The sequence below is a fragment of the Ambystoma mexicanum genome, chromosome 2q (genome assembly GCF_040938575.1).
Source record: "Ambystoma mexicanum isolate Mex_15411 chromosome 2q, UKY_AmexF1_1, whole genome shotgun sequence".
In the NCBI taxonomy this organism is placed as follows: Eukaryota; Metazoa; Chordata; class Amphibia; order Caudata; family Ambystomatidae; genus Ambystoma; species Ambystoma mexicanum.
The window spans coordinates 621,255,702-621,277,702 of NC_090924.1; the positions used below are offsets into that span (position 1 = coordinate 621,255,702).

At 48.3% G+C, this 22,001-nt stretch overlaps 1 protein-coding gene across 3 annotated transcripts in view; it reads right to left on the minus strand.

The window, feature by feature from the left end:
• LOC138569637 (fibroblast growth factor receptor substrate 2-like) overlaps positions 1-22,001 on the minus strand; it is a 385,144-nt gene that overhangs the window by 150,692 nt on the left and 212,451 nt on the right. For all 3 annotated transcript variants that reach the window (XM_069647780.1, XM_069647779.1, XM_069647782.1), the window contains exon 4: positions 9,352-9,480. In XM_069647780.1, the coding sequence (XP_069503881.1) occupies positions 9,352-9,480 (129 nt within the window). The remainder of the gene's footprint in view (positions 1-9,351; positions 9,481-22,001) is intronic.

The following is a 22,001-nucleotide window of genomic DNA, read 5'->3' on the forward strand; positions in this document are numbered from 1 at the left end:
AAGACCATTGTTGTCACCAAGGGTCCTGAGGTGCGTTTTGTGACCGATGGAAGCCATTGCTGTCTACCACCCAGAAGAGGGGTACCCTGGCATAGTGCTGCTGGACACCCGCAGCAGTGAAAGTTCCTAATTGCCTAAGAACATTTCAAATGACATCCTGCCATCATCACTGACCACTTTTTACCACCGGAGAGAGTCCAGAGTCACTGGGTACCGAGGAAGGTCCATTGGTGGGTTTCCCACCACCAGAAACTAACAAAGACGCCAGAGTACCCAGACTTGGTGTGGGTCCGAGGTCCACGCCAGTGGTCGGTCCAGATTGCCGGAAGCCATCCAGAGGTCTGTGCTGTAGCACCAAAGAATCAAAAGTCAAACAACCGCATAAATCTGAAACCAGACACCAAAAGTGACCTAGGCACCCATCACCGCCAGACATCAAAGGGTCCCAGGGGTCTTTCTCCCATCTGCCATGCCTTTACAGAGCCCACAGCAAGTTTCATCTTCCTAGGACTTCCAGTGTCAGAAATCGTCGACCAAAGGAGAGCACCACAAAGACACAAACTGCTGCACTTCCGAAAGTCTTTGGTTCCATCTCTGACGTCTCTAAAAAGTCAAACTTCCTACTGCACCTCCTTAGAGTTACTCTGCCTTTCCTCTCCTTCCCAGAGAAGTTCACTGTCTCCCAAGCTCTGGTTCTCTCTAGGTTGGACTACTATAACAGCCTCTTTCTAAAACTACCTGCCTCCACTCTCCGCCCTTTACAACTTATCCAGAAGAGGACTACAAGACTTGTCCTTGGCCTCAAGCCCTGGGATCGTATCTCTCCAGCTCTGAAATCCCTTCATTGGCTCCCAGTGGATGCAAGGATTACATTGAAAACACTCTGTATTGTCCACAAGGCTTTCTGGGCCTGGGTCCAAAATACCTTCAACTATTCCTCCGTAAATACTCCTCTACTTCCAACTCCCTCAGGGTCAGTTTTTCAAAGAAACAAGCTGTGGGCAGACTCCCCGTTACTGGCACTTTCCCCCCTTTTCTATGCACTTGCGCATTCTTAATGTCACTGGGCCTAGTAAGACAGTTTTTTTTAATTCTCCCTTGTTCCCCTTCCGTTGCTTGGTCGCGCTCTGAAACACTTGTGTATGAGCGCGATATAAATCAAATACCATAATTATCTTTCTTGGACTAAGCATTCCAGTGTCTTCTTCCAAGGGGGGGGGTCCATCCTTGGAGGGAATTTTCGCGAGAAAGCAAGAAACTCTGCCACTTTACCTGCCAAGGCACCAAAGGTACTGTGATACTAGTCTCAGGAGTCATCCAGGGGTCCCAAATTCTTCTTGGATCCAGTTCTCCTGTGGCCTCTCAGGTACTTTGGGATGGCAGAACCTTTTAGAAGTACAAGGTTATTGAACATTATTGGACTGGGCTGTAAAATACAAGAGAAGAACAAGTTACTCCCTTACCTGGTAACGTTCTTTCAATGGGATGGTCCGACGACGTATTCCATATCTATGACAGGTAATCACCACAGCTGTGTTGCCTTGTGAAAATCTTTCTGCGTCCTGCGTCGATGACGTTGATACACTGTCCTCGAGGGCCTCCATCGAGCCGACATCACCGGATGTTATAAGTAGGACGCATGACACCCGTAGCCTCAGTTGTAGTTTTTTCCCCCAGAACGTGTGGCACCAACCTACTGCCAGAATGACTACAGAAAGCCTTGCGGAAACGTAAGCTGTAATCGCATAAGAAATTCTGTAGCAGGGCAGGTAGGGAGGGAGCGATATGGAATAAGTCGTCGGACCATCCCATCGAAAGAACGTTACCAGGTAAGAGAGTAACTTGTTCTTCGAGGGGATTGGGTCCTCCGACATATTCCATATCTATGACAGACTCCCAAAACAGTACCAACGTAAGGAGGAGGGAAAAGAATTTAGAATATAGGAATTTAGAATGCCCAATCAAATTGCAGAGTAAAGGACCGCCTTGCCAAAGGCCAGATCCTGCCCATGGATAGAGTCAAGGGAGTAGTGTCGTACAAATGTATGGACTGAAGACAAGTGGCTGCTTCACAGACGTTACGAATAGGAACACCCCTCTGCAGGGCAGTAGAGGCAGCCATACCCCTAGTAGAATAGGCTCATAGCCCTACCAGAGGGTCCTTAGCCGCTAAGCGGTAACATTCAGAAATTGCCAAGATAATCTATCTAGACAAAGTCTACTTAGTAACCCCTTGTCCCAAACGCCTTCCAGCGAAAACCTATAAAGAGCTGATCGTCCTCTCTGACCCGGGACATGCGTGAAATGTAGAAACTTAAAGCTCTCCTAGGATCCACCCTATGGAGCCTCTCCTCTTCCTTACCAGGATGCGGAGGAGGATAAAACCCCGGAAGAATGACCTTCTGGCTAAATTAAATTCCGAGACAACTTTCAGAAGAAAGGAAGGACTAACTCCAAGGACAACCCTGTCCTTAAGAAACATCGTGAAGGGTGGCTTAACAGAAAGTGCCTGCAACTCATTCACTCTGCGAGCAGAAGTGACTGAAACTAAAAACACAGTTTTAAGGGTTAACAGTCTCAAAGGACAAGAATGTAAAGGCTCAAATGGAGCACCCATTAGGAATTTGAGAAACAAGTTCAAATCCCAACCGGGCACCTGGAAAGGTGACGGTGGGAACAGATTAGTGAGCCCTTTGAGAAACTGAGAAATCAAAAGGAATTTTGAAATAAGAACACTCCTCAGACGAGCGCTTAAATATGGACAGCGCCGCCAGGTAACCTTTAATGGTACCCACTTGCAGGCCCTTGTGGGCTAACGAAAGCAAAAGAGACAGAACCACAGGAATGTCACATGAAAAAGGATCCACATTCTTAACCCTGCACCAGTCGCAGAACTTTCACCAACGGCAGCGGTACAGGGACTTTGTTACAGGCCGTCTGGCTGAAAGCCACACCTCCATCACATCTTCAGGGAGGGACCAATCCTTATACCTCAACCTTTCAGAAGCCAAGCGTGAAGTTTGAGGGATCTGACCTCTGGATGGAGAACCTGACCCCCCCTCCCGTGAGAGCAGATCATTTCGGTAGGGAAGACGGCATGGAGGGCAGATGGACAAGCCGAGAAGGTCCGGGTACCACGCTCTCCGGGTCCATGCCGGAGTAATGAGGATCATCCGGGAACCAAACCTCCGTAACCTCCGCAGCACTTGCGGTATGACGGGGACTGGAGGAAATGCGTACAGTAGTGGGAAGGACCACTCCACCACGAACGCGTCTCCTAAGGCTCCTCTTGGAGGAAATTCCCGTGAGCAGAACCTTCCGCACTTCCTGTTGACACTGGAGGCAAAGAGATCCACTTGTGGGTTCCCCTAAAGGGTGAAGATCTCAAGGAGAATCTCCTGAGCCAGCTCCCACTCGTGAGAGTAGGCGCTCTGCCTGCTCAGAGTGTCCGCCGTCTTGTTTTAGTCTGCGGCCAGATGAACTGCCGAGATCAAAGTTTCCTGCTGGATGGCACAGAACCAGAGCTGCATCACCTCCCTGCACAGAGGAAGTGACCCTGCCTCCCCCTTTTTTTGAGGTAGTGCATGGCCACTGTGCTGTCCGTTAGAATCAGGACATTCTTCCCTCGCACAGTCGGCAGAAAAGCCTTCAGGGCAAGCCTGACGGCCCTCAGCTCCAACAGATTGATATGGAGTCTGGACTCCGACGGAGACCAACGACTGCTGACTGTCAACTAGTTCACGTGAATCAAACCATTGAATCAATCAACCGAATGAAATGCTCATTGAATAGGCGCTGGATGGGTGGATAGACCAGGTCAAGGCGAATAAAAATATATCAATTAATCTTTAATAGACACATATTCAATTCTATTACACATAATACAAAAATCACGATAAAAACAGCATAAAAACACACAATCAATATTACGCATATCCAATTAAAGTGCATATAGGTTTAGTAGACATCCTAAAGTGTAAAATGGACACACTGTGCATAAGATGAGTCAAAAACATATTACATCAGAGGACAGCTTGAATCTCTAATTAATGCCCAATCTATATTCAAAGTCAAAATTACATAACTAGAGTAAGGCAAAGAAGAGAGAAAAAAGTGTAAATATAAAGAAGAAAAATAAGTAAAGAAAAATAAACAAAAAATCATATATATGTATATGACGGGCACCATCCCACATCGGTCAAGACAATCAAGGTTTCCTGTAGGATAAATAGGTTGTCCCCAAACAATAAATCAATTGTATTATACAAAGACAAATAGAGATGCATCAGTATATACCAAACCGGATGTAAAACTTGTCTCCAATCTGACCATAGTAGTAGAACTACTATGGTCAGATTGGAGACAAGTTTTGCATATGTGTCTATTAAAGATTAATTGATAAATATTTTTATTCGCCTTGACCTGGTCTATCCACCCATCCAGCGCCTATTCAATGAGCATTTCATTCGGTTGATTCAATGGTTTGATTCACGTGAGCCCCCTCTCTTTCTTGTGCCTATTGTTCTGTGCTTCCCCTGGGTTCACGTTGTCGGGGACGCCTATCCTGGTTTATATGACTGTCAACTAGTTGGCATGTGCTCCCCATCCCGTGAGGGATTAGTCTGTCACGATCGTCACCAGGGTAGCCAAAATGGAGCCCCCCTCATCAGATTGCCTTCGACGGCCCACCACAGAAGGCCCTGGACGACCGAGGGCGGCACCTGAACGGGATCCGACATCCTGCCGAAGGACTGTGACCACTGCATCTTGAGAGCCCATCGCAGAGATCCCATCCGCAACCTGGCCTCTGGCACCAGAAGAATGCAGGATGCCAGGAGGCCGAGCAACCTCAAGAATTCCAACGCCGGGAGACTCTCGGCATGTTGAAACGTGTGCACCATCTGCTGAATGTGATGAGCCCTCACCTGGGGAGGGAAACACTGCCCCAGGGACGTGTCGAGCACAGCTCCGATGTACTTGAGCCGCTGAGTTGGTGTCAAGTGGGACTTCTTTAAGGTGAGGGAGAAGCCCAGCCTGTGAAGGGGGTGGCAGGTGACGGACAGATGTTCCAGGACTTGCTCGGGAGAGCGCACCCTGATCAACCAATCATCCAGGTTGGGGTAGAGGCAAATCCCCCCCCCCTTTCCTGAGATACGCTGCCTCCACCATGAGCTTGGTGAAGACCCTTGGGGCGGAGGTCAATCCGAACGGCAGGACCCGAAACAAAGTGTGAGTCGCCAACCGCAAACCTCGGGTACTTCTTGTGCTTGGGATGGATTGGCACATGAAAGTAAGCGTCCTTGAGGTCGAGAGACACCAACAAGTCCTGCAGTTGAAGGGCTTGGATGACTTGAGAAAGAGTAACCATCTTGAACTTGTCCTTCCTGAGGAGCTTGTTCAAACCGTGCAAGTCTATGATGCAAGTCAATCTTCCGTCCTTCTTGGAAATAAAAAAATAAGGGGAATACCATCCCTTGTTCCTCTCCGCTACAGGCACCAGTTCTATGGCGTCTTCAGCAGGGATTGCATTTCTTGCGCAAGGAGCGGATGCAGACTCTTCAAAGAGGGATTCTCTGGTGGATTGTTGTGAGGCCTGTGCCGGAAAGGAAGACAGTAGCCAGTACCCACACATCTGAAGTAATGGCCCGCCATTCTACAAGATGCTGCGCCAGCCTTCCCCCAACCGGCGAACCCTGGGACATGGCCTCATGGCTGAGCTGAAGCGGCTGCGGCATTGCCTGAGGGTAAAGAGGCAACGGCCCGTGCGGCCATGGCACCTCGAGTACCTTGTTTTCCACCTCTGGTACTCCGACATTTGCCCCTTTGACTTGCACCTCCCCTCGATCTACCAAAAGATGAGTAATATCGAAAGGAACCTCCCCTCCATTGTTGTCCCTTAGGATGAAAAGGCGGAGGTTGGCGAACTGCAGCGCTCAACGACTTCGCTGCAGCTTTGGAGGTCTGCAACCTCTCAAGGCTCTCGTCAGCCTTGCTGCCAAAAAGATGTTCACCATCAAAGGGCATGTTGAGGAGCCGGGCTTGTACATCAGGAGCAAACCCAGACTTCTGCAACCACGCAAATCTGTGCATTACGGTGCTCGCCGCCATGGACCGGCTGACACAATCTGCCACGTCTAGACCCGACCAAACGGATTCACACATGGCATCCTTGCCATCCTGAACAAGAGCAAGAAAGCCATCCTGTTCCTCCCCTTTGGGAATGTGTTCAGCCGCCAACGAGACAATTCCACAGAGTATGAGTGAAACGTGCTAAGGCACACACGGAGCTGGTTGCCTGTAAAGCCATACCCCCTGAAGAAAACACTTTCTTCGCCCAGCCATCAAAGCGTTTGTCGTCGCTATCAGGAGGGATGGTAGGGTACGACGCCTGTTTTGCTGGGGTCGTAGACGCCTGCACCACCAAACTCTCCTGAGTGGGATGCGTAGTCAAGTAGTTGGGGTCGCTACTGGCTGGACGATATTTCTTCAGCAAAGTCTTGCTCACTGCCGGGAGACTCTCCGGAGCAGTCCAAGCGGCCGCCACCCTTCTCTGCAAGGCCATTTAGAATGGCAGTACCAGGTCAGTTGGTGGACCTTGGTGAAGGATAACCGTCAGGTCATCCTGCAGAAAATCCACTGGTGGTGCAGACCACCCAAGTATTCCGTTACCCTCGACATAAGGCGCCGGTACGAGGACTCGGCGTGGGTGCCAGGCACAGGCCTACCGAACTCCACCTCCGGAGAGGTGTCCAAACCACTGGCATCGTGCAACGACTGACACGGGTCTTCAAGCTGGCTATGAAGCGACAATCTCGTCCGGTACCTCAACAGGAACCAAACCACCTTCCTCAGACCCTTCTTCCACCTCAGAGATATAATCTAGAGGCTGGAATGGGGGCACAGAAAAAGGGACAGACATTTTTAGACTTGGCCAGAGCCTTTCTAGGGGGTTCCACCGTGCCACGGGGTACCTCTGACAAAGTAGCCTCGAAAGGCATTGATGGCGTCGACGTCGAGCGGGGCACCGACGGCTTCGACACAGTTCTCGAGGGCAGAGCCCCAAGCGTGTCCATCGACCGCCTGGGCGCCAATGGCATTGACGGCTCCCTCAGAGGCGAAGCCTCAAAAGAGTCCCTTGGCGCTGAAGGCGTCTATGTCTTCTTCGAAGACATCACAGGCGCCGACGGTCTCGAGGGCATCGAGGACTGGGACCCTCGAGTGGGCATGTCTAGAGCGTTCCACCTTGTCCGATCGAGACCTCGAAGGTGCTCGATGATCGCGCCGAACACCCGAGCCCGAAGGTGTGCGAGTGGCGGCTTTAGCACGGTCACGGCCGGCGTCTTTCAACGGCGCAGACAGAACGGAGCCCTGCAACTGAAAAATCGCCATCATATCCTGCCGAAATTAATCCATTCCGCAGGAGTGGAAAGCTTGTTGGGACAAGCAACCCGCCGATGGGCAGAGCCCTCGGATGAGGACAGGGAAGGGGAGGGGACAGGTGACGGCGCTTCCGTGAGTGCCTCGAAGAGGCAGAGAAATGGCAGGACCTACTCTGGGACCGAGACCCCCCCAGATTGACGGCGACGATGCAGAGTTGCCACTCGAATCATCAGTCGAAAGCCCTGTGGATCTCGACTTCCGAGGCTTGGCCACCTTACTGACAGAAAGCTTCTTGCGCTCCCACAAAGCCTCCAACGTAAGCGACTGGCAGTCTACACAATCATCCGTGTCGTGGCCCTCACCAAGGCACCAGAGGCAGGCATTGTGCGAGTCCGTCAATGACATTTTCAACCCGCAATCCCGACACTTCTTAAAACCCGGCCGCGGGGTGGAAGCCGCCGAAGACATCATGGAAATCTTCACAACGAACAGGTTCGAAGAATCGAAAGAACAGAACTCAGAAGAACCGAGGTACACCGAGATCTCCGAAGCAAACACGTTCGGGGAAAAAACGGAACTGAGGCTACGGGCGTCGTGCGTCCTACTTATAACATCCGGTGACGTCGGCTCGACGGAGGCCCTCGAGGACAGCGTATCGACATCGACGCAGGAAGGTTTTCCGAAACAGCACAGCTGTGGTGATTACCTGTCATAGATCTGGAATACGTCGGAGGACCCAATCCCCTCTAAGTTACTCCCTAACATTTCCATTACAGGCTGCCCAGGTAGGGGATCCTCACTCAGAATTACTTATCTAGCCTAAAGGAAGCATTCTGCCACTGTTGAGAACTAACCTGCCTTTCTTCCCTGCTCGATGCTGTTACACCTCACTAAGAATTGGCATGCCTTTTTAAAACTGTCTGCAGTTAGTCCATCTATTACTGAATTTAAGTATTGTGGGGTACCACAGAGTATGTATTTGCCATTCTTTGAATAAGTGTTCCAAGTACAAAGTATTATTATTAAAATGTATATATACACTCCTGAACATTATGTTATATAAAGAAGCTTTGTTATCACACAACATAGTGTGTGGACATTCCTTTGTGGGAATTGTGGACTCACTGTACTTAAGAACCAGCCTGCATCACCTCGTGAAAGCTTAAGCCTTGACTGCTCATCCATTGCGAGCCTTGGCTGGGGTGTTGTATGCCTTTACCCTACCATATAGATGGCAGAAGTACAGATACCCCCTCCACTCTTTACACCTATTTGAGCTTTTGATTTAACCACAGAGGACTATGGAGAGAGTAAAAACCTGCGTTGCAGTGGTAGGTCAATTCTTGGTTACGGTAGAGTCCCTTTCCGTTGCCCGTTGTTACAGGTGTAGGAGAATGAATTGGCACCAATGAGGATCTATGGAGCAGAGATGTGTGCAGATCCCAGCAATCACGAATGATGCAGCTCAATCTCAGTGAGTTGAGGTTTTCAAAAACGTAAGCAGAAAAGCACAAAGATCAATAAGACCATGAGGATTTCCCACTAGCTAAACATCGTAAACTAAAAGGTGGCCACTAACATTCGAGGGCTTTTGGAGATGGCAGAGAAAGAAAGATATGAAGACAAGCTGATCAAAGAGTAGTGAACAATAGCACAATTGGGGTTGTTTTAGGGGTAGTTTAGAATAGGGACACAGCCAGGTTCAATTCCTTAACACCAACATTGCCAAAAACATGAAAACAAAAGTGAGAATGGGAGATTGCAGTTTTAGGGTGCAATTTCTCCATTTCAATGATGGCAAATATGTATAGACCTTTGTTTTTCGACCACTACTAGAAAAATGATACTGCATAGTTACTGCAATTTTTGTTAACCTTTCCAACAAACATAAAAACGATCATCTTCGTTTCACCAAGCCATCATTTGCAATGACTCACAGACATCTAATACTCGGCCAAATCAGGTACCTACCTATGGGTGAATCTGATCCACTGCTTTCAGACTCTGTGTTCTGTACCACACTGATTCGATTCTTTAGCATATAGGTTTGCAACAGATCAAATAGCTCTTCTGCACGGTCACATCGAAAGGCAAATATCCCTGAAGTTAAAGGGGAAATAAAACACCATTTGTATCGATTAAAAACATTGACAGTCCATTTGGACAGTGTTCAGTTGCAATCTCGGATACAAACGAAATGACAGAGGCCAACCAAACACATTCTCCATATGAATACCCTTAATAAAAGGGGTCCCCTCCAGTCACATGGGTAAAAGCTGCAAATGTTTTGATTAATTATTTGCTTGCCAGCATGGCCCGATTTCTTCATCCTTCTCTTGATCCAATTCATATTGTTCAATTCACCATTTACTAGAGGTGCATGCCTGCGACCACTTGTATACACCCCCTCTCCATTAACCCAGATAGTCACAATTTGCTGCAGTGGTGATGCGCACCGTATTACTTATTAAACATGGTTTCTCTACTTGGCTCTACTAAAGAAAACCAGTTGATTGGGGTTAGGGGAGATGGGTGTGCAGTGCATCTACTCAGGTCTACTGCAACAGCCTCTATCTCAACCTGCCTTCCTCTTCTTCCCTCTGTAACTATACCAGAACAGAACAGGACAGGACTGCAAGAATTGTCCTTGGCCTAAAGCCCAGGGATCGTATCTCTCCAGCCTCAAAATCTATCCACTGGCTCCGGTGGCTGCAAGGATCAAGTTCAAGACCCTCTGCATTGTCCACAAGGCAGTCTGGGGCCGGGGCCCAAATTACATCCAACTCTCTCTTCCTAAACATCTTCCTTCTCAAGGCCTTCGCTCAGCTACCTCTAACTCGCCGATGGTCAGATGCTTCTCCCAGCAGAGAGTTGGAGGTAGATATCACTCCTCTGCAGGGGCCTCCCTCTGGAATTGCCTCTGAGAAACCTGAGGGTATTCTCCCAGTAAGACCTCGGAAATCCCTAATTCAGGTGGCCAGGACACGGCCATCGCTGTTGGATCCAATTCCTGGGGGTGGACCAGTGGGGGAGGATCACCTGGGCAGGAGAGCCTGTGGTTGTACTCTGGGAAATACCCCAGGTGAGACACGGTACTATACCGGAGAAAGGTACCAGGAGGACGAGGTCGCCGAGGTTTCTATAGGCTGTAATAAATCCAGCTCCCTTCCTCCAGAAGAAACAATCTCTCAGAATCCTTGCTTTTCTGTTCCCTAACCAAATGCTTCCCATCGATCTCCTTCACGTCGCTCCAATTATTCTTTCCCGAAACACCAGTATACTGCATTGACAAAACCTTACTGATACGGTCCTTCTGATTATCATTTTCAGAAATCCCGATCTACTAGGACAGAGTATTACCATTCCCACAATCCTCTATGTTTTGTTTTACATCCCGGTCAATCTCGTCCATTTCTCAAACCTTCACCATCATATCCAGTCTGACAATCGGACAATACCCTTTTTCCATCCTACCCCGTAGGACACTCAGGAACTCTACCACCCTCCTTTCCACCACGAGCACTTTCACATAACACAAAGGACAACGGACTAACACCAGAGCCGTTTACCTGACATATCCCAATACAAGGGTCAAGCAAAGTCAAGCAATTGATCAGAATCACACACACCTGGCGGTCCTTTCCCTTTCTCTCCCCCACAGGGATAAAAGGTGGAGACAGAGCACAATACGAGCAAGGCAAGCACAGCAGGCAACCGTCTCGCTGTGCTAACATGCAGCAGTTCAAGAGAAGGAGAAAGGCACCAGAAAGCGAGAGGGTGGCAAGGAGATAAGTGACCTTGCCCTTTTCGTCCCAGACCCACAGAGCCTTTGTGGAAGAGAGCCTAAGACTGCGAACAATAGCACAAGTGTCCTGCAGTTGGTACACAGGGCAAACCTATGCCGATAAGCAAAAGCGACCCGCCCGTGGTACTGCCCTTGACTTCAGAAAGTCAACAATCAAGCGGTTCATCACAGCCGGTGAGTCGAGGGGAGAACCGATAAGAACCAGGTTGTGTTGAGTAGAAATCGCAAAGTGGCAAGTTTTGAACTAAAGCTGACAAACTTTGAATGAACTGTAAAAATATGTGAAGGGGAGACCAGCAGCAGAGGGATACTGGCAGCATGTGGGTGCCAACTGAAGAGACTCTGGTCGAGCCCCATATGATATGGCATTTATAATGCACCTATACACAAGTGTTTCAAGGCATGACGAGGCAAGGGAGGGGAAACAGAGGGAAGACAAAGAGAACGATCTTACTAGGCCAGGTGACATGCAATACATAGGATCAACAGAAGAATAAATAAAAGAAATAAAAACAATAGATAAAAGTGCAGCCAACTTGTGGCAAGTGCAGGGGTAAGTGCAGACATCAGGTGTCAAGAGCTGGGGGGGAACTGTAGGGATACAGAGACAACCCCCCCTCCGCCCCAAGTGCAGGGGTTGCCCGGGAGGCAGTGCAGGTGTGCAGCTGGGGGGTGGAGGGGCCCGGGCCACCAACTTGTTGCCTGTAGAAGCGACTGACCCAGAGGGAGATAGAGGTGGATGAGCAAAACACTTGAGAAGGAAGATATTTAGGGAGAGAGAGAGTTGGTGGTATTGAGGCCCCAGAAGGCCTTGTGGACAATGCAGAGGGTTTTGAACTTAATCCTCGCAGCCACTGGGAACCAGTGTAGAGATTTCAGTCCTGGAGAGATACGATCCCTGGGCTTGAGGCCAAGGACAAGTCTTGCAGTCCTGTTCTGGATGAATTGCAGAGGGCGGAGAGTAGATGCAGGCAGATTTAGAAAGAGGCTGTTCCAGTAGTCCAGCCTGAAGTGGAGATGGTTGAGCAGGATGGCATAGTTGACTGTGTCAAAGGCAGAAGAGAGATCAAGTAAGATGAGGACACAGGGGGTGAGCAGGTCTTCACAGATGTTGAGGAGAGCAGTTTCCGTGCTTCTGGCAGCTCTGAAGCCGGACTGACAGTCATGGAGACAACCAACCAATTTAGTGTGAAGATTAAGCTGGGAGACTGCCAGCTTTTCCAGGAGTCTGCCCAGGAAAGGAGTGATGGAGATTGGGTGGTAGTTAGCAGGGCGGGAGGGGCGGCTGAGGGTTTAAGAAGAGGGTACACAAGAGTGCTTCAGGGGGGAAGGGAAGACTCCAGTGGCAAAGGAGTGGTTGCAGAAGTCAGCCAAAGCAGGAGCCAGGGTATCAATGTGGTCCTTGATGGTTTTAGAGGAACAGAGGAGACCTGTTTTGACGAGACTTTCATGGATTGGACTTGTCTAGAACCCTTGTCTGGGGAGAACAGGGGAAAGGGGAAAGGCAGAGATTGGGGGTGGGGAGGAGAGGTGGCCGCAGAAGGGCCAGAGGAAGAGAGGGGAGTAGAGCAGAGGGAGGAGGGGAGGAAGAGAGAGGAAAGGATGTACTAAGTTTTAGAGAGGAAATGAGAAGCCAGGGCCATGCAGAGGACCTGGGAAATAACAGGACCAGTAGAGACTGCAGCAGGATTGGCCAGCTCGTTGCAGATTTTAAAGAGTTTGGCCGAGTTGTTGGATGCCACAGAGATGCAGGCATGGATGAGGGCTCTCTTCGTGGTGCGGAAAGAGAGCAGGTATTGCCTTTGCAGAAGGCGGCAGGCCAGTTTGTCAGAGGATGTACAGGAATCCTGCCATTTCCTCTGAGCCATCCTGCACTTGCATTTAAGAGTGACGAGGTCTGAGTCGTACCAGGAGTTGCACTTAGCTTTGGGCTTTAAGCGGATCCTCATGAAAGGGGCAAGAACATCATGAATATCAGATATAGCAGAGTGGAGCAAAGAAAGGGCTGTTTCAGGGTGTGAGTCAGGCGAAGGAGGAGGGGGAGAAAGTGGCGGCAAAAGCCTCAACTGACACCCGCTTCATGGGCCGGATAACCGAGAAGGTAGATGGCAGTGCTGGATTTGGCTTGGCCTGAGGGGTGGAGTGTGAGCTGGGAGGAAAGGGAGGAAAGGAAAAGTGATCACTCGAGGATAGAGGAGTGGTGAGAAGGATAGAAAGGGGAAAGTTTGTAGAGATCAGAACATCCAGAGTGTGACCTGCAGAGTGAGTCGGGCCAGAGACGAGGATAGAGAGAGAAAGTCACAGAGGTCGCGAAAGAGTCCAGAGGAAGAACAGGAAGTATCCAGGTGGATGTTGAAGTCTCCAAGAAGGCGAGTTGAGTGGTCGAGACCAGGAGGGAAGAGGAGAGGTCCGCCCACTCGGAGAGGAAGGAGGCGATCTGACCAGGTGGCCGATAGATAGCCACAGTGAGGGAATGGCTAGGAGATCGAGACAGAGAGCCTGCAGACGAGACACTCGAAAGAGGAGTGGGCCTGCGTAGGAATGACAGAGGCAGGAATCCACTCAGAGAAGATCAGGGCTACACCCCCTTTGGAACAATTGGACCTGGGCACGGAGAGGATCTTGTAGCAGTCAGGGAGGAGTGCGTCAAAGCTTGCGACAGAGCTGGCAGTGAACCATGTCTCAGTGAGATGGAGGACATCGAGATCAAGTTCTTCAAGGAGGCGGTAGATGCCAGAGGAGTGTTCGACAGCTGAGCGAGAGTGGAGAGTGACAATATGGAAAAGGTTGCCGTCCTTGAAAGACTTCCACGGAGGGGTACAGATCAGAGGTAAGCCCTGCAGAGGTGTAGAAGAAGCACAAGGGGGGGCAGAAGAGGAAGGAGGAGAGGGCAAGGTGGCCAAGGAGGAGACAGGAAGCTGTGGAGGGAAAAGAAGGGACAGCAAGAGAAGAAAGAAAGGAAAGGAAGAGTCTATCAAAGAGGGGAAGGTTAGCCTGAGGGCCATGAACCAAGACGGTACCATTCAGGTAGACATTTAATGATGACCTTAGAAGAGTGGAAGGAGGACAGGAGGGCTTCAAACTGGGTGCCACCATTAAAGGGAGAAGAAGAGAAAGGAGAAAGCACAGAAACCATATGGCGAGTCCATAGGTCTTGTGAGGGAACGACACAGTATGTTGGTGAGGGTTTGCCTGGGGGAAGCACTGGTATAGTTGTCAGCAATAGGGAGGCCTGGTTTGGAGACTAGGAGGTCCCTTTTAAATGTCTTCCTATCATAATTAGTGAGGAGAGCAGGACAGTCGACAGAGAAGCAGTTAGAAACAGAGAGCACCATAGAGTAGGTAGGGAGAGGAGAGAAGAGGAAAGGGGTGGGGAGAACACTAGAGAAGTACAAAAGGGAGGGGCGCAAGCAGACGAGACAAGGAGAGACTAGACAATGGTAGACAACTGAACAAGACAAAAGGAGTTCAGACAATAGTAGAACAGTTTGCTAGATAAATGTTTTGCTAAGAAGGCAAAAAGAACAGCACTACTTTCACAATGTAGTTTAAACACCGGAGACAACACACCTAAGTCGGAGAGTTCCGCATAGTGGGAAAAAGTCCAAAGTTTCAGAGTGCAATTTAAATACTGCAGACAAAAAACACACACCTATGTCTGAGGGTCCTGTAAAGTGGGGAAAAGGCCTAGGTTTCACAATGCAATTTAAATACTTTCACAATGGAATTAAAATACAGCAGAAAAACAAACCTAGGTCTGAGGGTCCTGTATAGTGGGGAAAAAAGGCCTAGGTTTCACAATACAATTTAAATATGTTCACAATGGAATTAAAATACAGCAGAAAAACACACCTAGGTCTGACGGTCGTGTATAGTGGGGAAAAAAGGCCTAGGTTTCACAATACAATTTAAAAACGTTCACAAATGTCAGTGCTATCACAGCGTGGCACAGGCTATTAATCACAGTATTATTCTAGTGTAGGTAAGGTTGCTATGTGGCACCCTTTATCAGGGTAGAGTGATGGCTTTGTACCTCACCCAGGTCACTTCTACGTTACTAGTCGCTGCTGGTTGATGGCTGGCCACTGGCTTCCCCTGCTGACACCTGCAGACACTAGCTGGAGCCGCCTCAGTAGAAGCCACCCTTTGCCTTGCGGCCCTTTGCTATGGGAACTGCCAGGCAGAGGGCGGCACTGGGAAGGTCAGTAATGACCGGTGATCTGGCCCATCGGGGGAGGGAAATTAGACGAAGGAGAGGGTCAGGGGAAAGCTGGACTGAACGCAGGCCTAGGGCTCAAACAAATCTTTTAAAAGCAGAAAAAGGCCCCAAGAGGGTCCTGGCAACACAACACTAACCTGGGACACCTGAGATAATCTACAAGTACCAGACAGCCGTAGGATGGCCAGTGAAATAGGTCAAAGTGTTCATACAGAGGGTCGAGCAAAATCCCTCTACAAATCAGACTTTGATCTACAAGCACTTTGAAAACAAGGGAAGTGAATCCCACATTGAGAGAAAGCAAGGGAAGTGAATCCTGCATCGAAAGAAAGCAAGGAAAGTGAATCCTGTAACACTTGAGAGTAAGGTGAATGCTAAGCAAACAGGGGTCAGAGCCCAGAACAGTGGGAGCCAGGGGTGAACCCATCACCCAGGGAATATTGGCAACAAACGTTCATTTGTTAATGGAACTTTTGTTTTTGTTATGTGACCACATTAGGCCACCAAGGTAAGAGACTCTCAGAGCAAATAAGACTTAGCCATCAACGGTCCTGTGAACGGCCATTGGAACTGTCGTCTCGTGCTGGAGAAGCCAGAGACTGTATTGTGCTCCAAGCTCCCATCTTGTCCCGTGTCTAAAATGTGGGGAAGGGAGACCCAGGCTAACGCCTCCTTAATTGTTATTTGAGAACGCTGCTTTCTTTCTTGAAACTTAACACCACATGCTTTGTATTTAGCGTAAGGAATTGGCAATAGTTTTTTTTTTAGTATAGGTGCCTTTATTTGACTTGACCCCACTAGGACTGCCTTATTTTCATTTAATGGTCGACACCTGTCCCCATCTTAGATTTAGGTTTAGATTAGGCATTTTTCCAACCCGCATACCACTTTCATTGTTCGATAAACACCCTTGAACTGTGATCACTTGTGTCTGCCTTACTTGTTGTCACCATGAGTTCCTCACACCTCCCTGGCCCTCCCAAACTTGAGCAGGACTACCTCAGGTTCCGGAAGCAGTTCAAGACCTTCCTTTTCGCTTCTGCTTTCTACCTTGCTGGCCACCAGTCTGCCACGCTAGCTGGTCACCTGGCTACCCTCTGTACTCAACGGGCACGTGAAGAGATGCACAAAAAAAGTCAGTATTAGTTTCAACTGAGTGTTAAGTGCAATTTGCGGTGATGGGGTAAGTGCTTCTTTTTCAACTGTCCAATGACACCGCCTAATATTCTGGATGGCTAGTGGCACTGGACTCTGAGAAGATACAATGTTGCCAGACAAGAATGCACAAGCATTTTCTTTAGGAAACTGCACACATAGAAACCCTAGGATACTGTTGCTGGTAGAGCAACGTCACCAGAGCGCAAGGGGGGTGGGGGGGAGGAGGAGGAGGATTAGTGGGGTATGTTATTTATTGCAAAGCAAAAATGTTTTACTCACTTGGCTATACAAATAGTTGAATATGTTAATTATTACTGTAGGCATCAGCCTTAATACAGATCATTTACTTCATTCATCATTGAAGTGGGCCTTTGTTTACATATGGTTTCACGCTTTTAAGCAATATTCAGGATTCACTTACATTGCTCGGTCTAAGAGGCATTCAAGTAAGTGGATGCTGCCTAGGCTGGCCAGCAAGGCGGCTGTTGAGTCAGCGTGGCCTTCCTTGGTGCACCATTAATATTTGATATCCCTAGAACGCTTGAAAGATACTGCCCACCCTGGCGCTTCCTCACTCTTGCAGGGGTGTGCCTAGAAAGGAGGGGTTGTGGCTATCAAGATTACCCCCTCCTCCCCCCCCCCCCCGAGCATTGATGCTAGCTGCTCTGTGGTTGAAGCCAGTTTGTGTACCCTCTGGTTGTGCAGCAGATCATCATCCGGCTACCATCACCGTTACCTGTAGCTGCAGTGCACACTATAGAACAGGGATAATGCACTTAGGCTTTGTAGCACACCTTAAGGAATAACTCCACCTTATAGCTTTTCCATCCTGCATTTCATCAATATCCCCATGAAGAACCACCTGCAAGGTTTCCAAAGTATTATGGGCATCTCTGCTAAAGAGCATCTTCCGTGCACAATCAACTGAAGCCTTTGGCAGCCTTCACAAGCCTTGAAATCTGCCTGTAGTGATGCACAGCCGTTTTGTACATTTGTGAACACTACAAGAGGCATAGGGAGATGGACGGGCGTGCATATTCATCCCCCACCACATGCCAGGAAACAGGTTTAAGTCGACGTGAAGTGACATGTGGTGCTGGTGTGAGCCTTCCAAAGTCGAGCAACAAAGTAAGGAGGCAGGAGAAATGAATGGCATTGAAGTGTGTAGAGGTCTATTTCATGTTGATGCAAGGGAGGGGTGGAGACAAATGGGCTACTGATGTGAGTGATGTGTGGGGGTGCATCACATGTGTGAGGGAATGATACAGTAGGTGGGAAGGGACCAGGCCAAACTGGCATTTTCCATATCCCAGGGCTCTGTCAAACAAGTTCATGCTTCACATAACCCCTAGTTCCTTATTCGTGTTGAACATGGTGTACAATGAACCCAAGAAGGAAAGACTCACAAACTGACTGACAGCCAGAGACAGATTGACAGAAAATCGAGAGCAACCTGCAGAAGCCAATGGGACAAGAGTAGGGAGGAAGCCATAGTGTGCCTAGTCAAGCTTTACTAAAAAGTGATGTTACATTGGGTCACGCCATGGGATGGTAGGGTGCAAACTAAATGCTCTCAGTTGTGAGTCAATTAGCTGGTACCCCCGCTTCCAACTACCCACCAACACCACAAACATGTATTTATTTTTTTTAGCATTTGTATGGTGCCTATCCATCAAATGTGTTTCAGGGGGTGGGGGGATAAGGGGAAAACAATTACAGTAACGGCCCTACTAGGTCTTGTGACATTCGGACCATGCAAGTGCAATAACCTGAAGTGCAGGGAGAGGGCAAGAGGGATAAGTGCAAGGGGTAGTGGGGCAAAGGGGCTGGGCAAGTGCTAAGGGAGGCCCAGGAGGGCAAGTGCTCAGGCAAGGGGATAGGGGCCAAATAGTGTGAGGAACCAGACTCAGTAGGCTAGTCAGGGAAGGGTGCCCAAGGGCAAGGGCTTGTAAGGGGAAGGGGGGGGAGACCGAGGCAGGGAATTCCATTCTTTAGCCACAATCACAGGGAAGCTACAGCCTCCAGCTTTTTGGAGCCTGCATCTGGGGATGGCTAGACAGCACAAGTATGCAGATCGGGTAGGTCTATTGGATTGGGCCTTGGAGAATTGTCTAGATAGATTGGGGTGCTGTTTGACAGGTATGTGTGTGTCAGAGATAAGGTTTTGAATGTGATTCGTGCCAGGTCCGGGAGCCAGTGGATATTTCCTCTAGATAAGATGTGATCTTTTTTGGGGATGTTGAGTGCAGCTTACAGAGATATTCTGGATGATTTGTAATTTGTTAATGTGGCGGGAATAAGATGCTGCAAAGAGGGAGTTACAGTAGTCAATCCTAGACAGTATGAGGGGTCTGGCGAGGGTGATACAGTTGTCGGTGGTCTTGAATGGTCTGCAGGCATTGATCAGTTTGGTGGTGCAGGCAGTGGCCGAAGCGATTGAGTTTACCTGCCTTTTTAGGGAGAGCGAGGAGTTAAGATTAACTCCCAAGATTTTTACCTCTTTTGCTACAGTGATAATGTTTCCATCAATGGTAAAGGATTTATAGGAGTCAGATTTAGCTGAGTTTGGGTGCCAATGTGGAGTAGTTCAGTTTTCTCATCATTTAGGCATAGCTTGTATTGCGCCATCCAGGCTTGAATGGTTAGGTATATTTCGCTCAGTACATTAGAGTCCGTGTCAGTTGCCAGTGATGAGTAGGAATATTTGGGCGTCATCCGCGCAGTTAGTGTATGTAACCCCCAGTCAGGTCGAAAAGTGGCTTGGTGAAAATGTTGTAGAGTGTTGATGAGATGCAGGAGCCTTGGGGCACTCCCACTAGTAACTAGGGCTGGGGAGGGCTGCCGCAGTGGTTGAGAGAGTGGTTGGACAAGAAGGTTTGTATCCATTTTATTGTATTGGCCGAGAAGTGGGCAGCTAGGGCGGAGTATATTGCGATTCACCAAGTCAAAGGCTGCTGAGAGTTAGAGTATGAGATGGATGGCTAAATTGTCCTTGTTTTTAATCTCATCCATTTGGATTTTGAGGTCCAAAAGGGCGGTTTCCATTCTGTGACAAGGGCGGAAGCCTAACTAGTGGAGGCCAAGGAGGTTGTGAATTTCCAGATAGGCCACTGTCATGTATTTTCACGAGGAAAGGTACCGTCGTGACGGGGCGGTAGTTGGTGGGGACATTGGGGTCTAGTGTAGGTTTTTTGGGAAGTGGTACTAACCATGTTTCTTTAAGATTTTCTGGTACATTGCTAGAAGAAAAGGAGTGGTTGATCAGGGCCGTGATGAAGGGGGCAAGCTCTTCAGCTAGGCAGATGTCTCATTGACATCTGGAGGGTTTCAGGCCATTGATAATTTTTGTGGTTTCAGTGATGATTAACAGGGGCGAATTCGAACCTGGCCGTTGGGCTAGAGGGTGTGGGTCGCTGGTCAGGGGTCTGGTCAGCTGGGGCAAGTTTGGTTTTCTTAATAGTGATTTTGTTTTGGAGTAGGGATATTTTGCCTAAGGGGGGCATTTTGAATGTTTTTGCACCAGGGTAGATCTTTGTTACGGTGGTCAGGTGAGGTGGCTGGTGTTTGAGTTCACGTATTATGGTAAAACGCCCTCTTGTGCCAGAGTTTGCTTTTACGATGCTCTCGTTGTAGGAGTTGCCTTTGGATTGGAGAATGGCTTGCTTGGATGGCATGGGTATTGAAGTGCAGTTTGTTCGCAAGTGAGGGTGTTTTTTTCTAGACACTCAACAATACTTTGAGGAGGTGTAAGGCTTTGAGACTATGGTTGTACCAGGAATTTAGGTGGGCTATTGGTTTGGGTTTACAGTTGCCCATAGGAGCTACTTTGTTAATGGCATCTAGGAGAGTTTGGTTATAGAGAGTGACCATGGTAGTGGGATTGGCGTTGGTCTGAGGGTAGATTGTCAGTGGTAGTAGCAAGGGGAGTATGTTGTCTGTTGTGATGTTATGTGAGTTTCTTGAGAGGGCAGCCGAGGCTGGTTATTGAGCTGGGCTATATCGTTAATAGAGAATAGGATGATATTGTGGTCTGTCCCTGGGAACGGATTGTTGGCTAATATATTGGTGTGGCAATTGTGGTCTGCTAGCCAGTCTAGTGCGCAGCCTTTATCATGAGTGGGGTTTCATATTCAGTGGAAAAAGCCTTGAACTTCAATGATGTTTGCAAGGGCAAGCGCCTGGGAGTCTGATGGGTCATTGAGACCTAGATTGAAATCTTCCATAATGATGATTTTAGAGGAAGGCTTGGTGTTGGTTGAGAGGAGTTGTGCGATATCTTCCTCAAAGGAGAGCAGGGGGTCTGGAAATCTGTAGATAAGGTGGATTGTGAGGGTGGTTATAGCACATACGGAGATTTTGAGCAAGACCAGTTCTCCCGACGGGATAAATTGGTTGGGAATTTCTCTGAGGGGAAGGTCATTTTTTTGACGGCTACTCCACCTCCTTTAGATATCAATCTATCTTTCCTGAAGATGGTATATCCCTCTGGGATAGCCAAAGACAGGACAGGAGCAGCGGCTGGGTGTATCCAAGTTTCTGCGATTGCTAGGAATTATAGGTTGTTGGAAGTGAGAAGATCTGCAATGTCACGGTCATGTGTCAGGATGGATCTGAGGGCTCTCTTACGGTGAGTTGTGGTATCTATATTCAGGTCGTCCGGTGTGGTGACCTTTTTAGTTTTAAGTTCTAGAGGGGTGTCATTTTTTGTAGCATATTCTACAGCGGTGAGAGGATTGCGCCTTGTTGCCGCAATTGCTTTTGTATGAGAGTCTGGAATTCAAAATGTGTTTACACTGAAATATGTAAAAACTGATGATACAAACCAAATGCTTTTTTTAAAATAAAAAAAAAACAATTAGCCAATGCAAAGGTGCTGCTTTTTATATACAGACTTGTGAAAAACAGGAATATATAAAAATACTTGAATTTTAAGATGCTGCAAAGAAATGCAATATACATTGTACATTTCATGTTTAGTATATTCAGGAACAGAACAATTTGTGATTATAAACGAGAAGGTAAATAGATCATTTCTGTTACATGAGACAATATATCTCATGTAGCGCTTATGTACAGGGAACCGAAAATGGTTAACTTCATTTTACCTCAACTTTATTTCTGCAGAGCTCCACTCTCTTGAGACAGGGAAGGCCCAGTCTTATGAATCAATGACACGCACATTATAGAGGTTAATGAACACAACAGTGATTACCCAGAACAAAGGCTGTGTAAAAAATTAAAAGAAGTCCAAATGCATTACAAAACCAGGATGTTAATGGTCCTATTTCTTAAGCCGACAAGGTCAATGTGTGCTGGATTAGTAAGTGTATTCGCAAAACCAGAAGTCTATCTATTACATTAAAGCAGACTTTGAAAAGTATTCCTTTGCTTCACAGAATCAGGCTCAGCCGATGGATAAATGTATAATTTAGGCATACA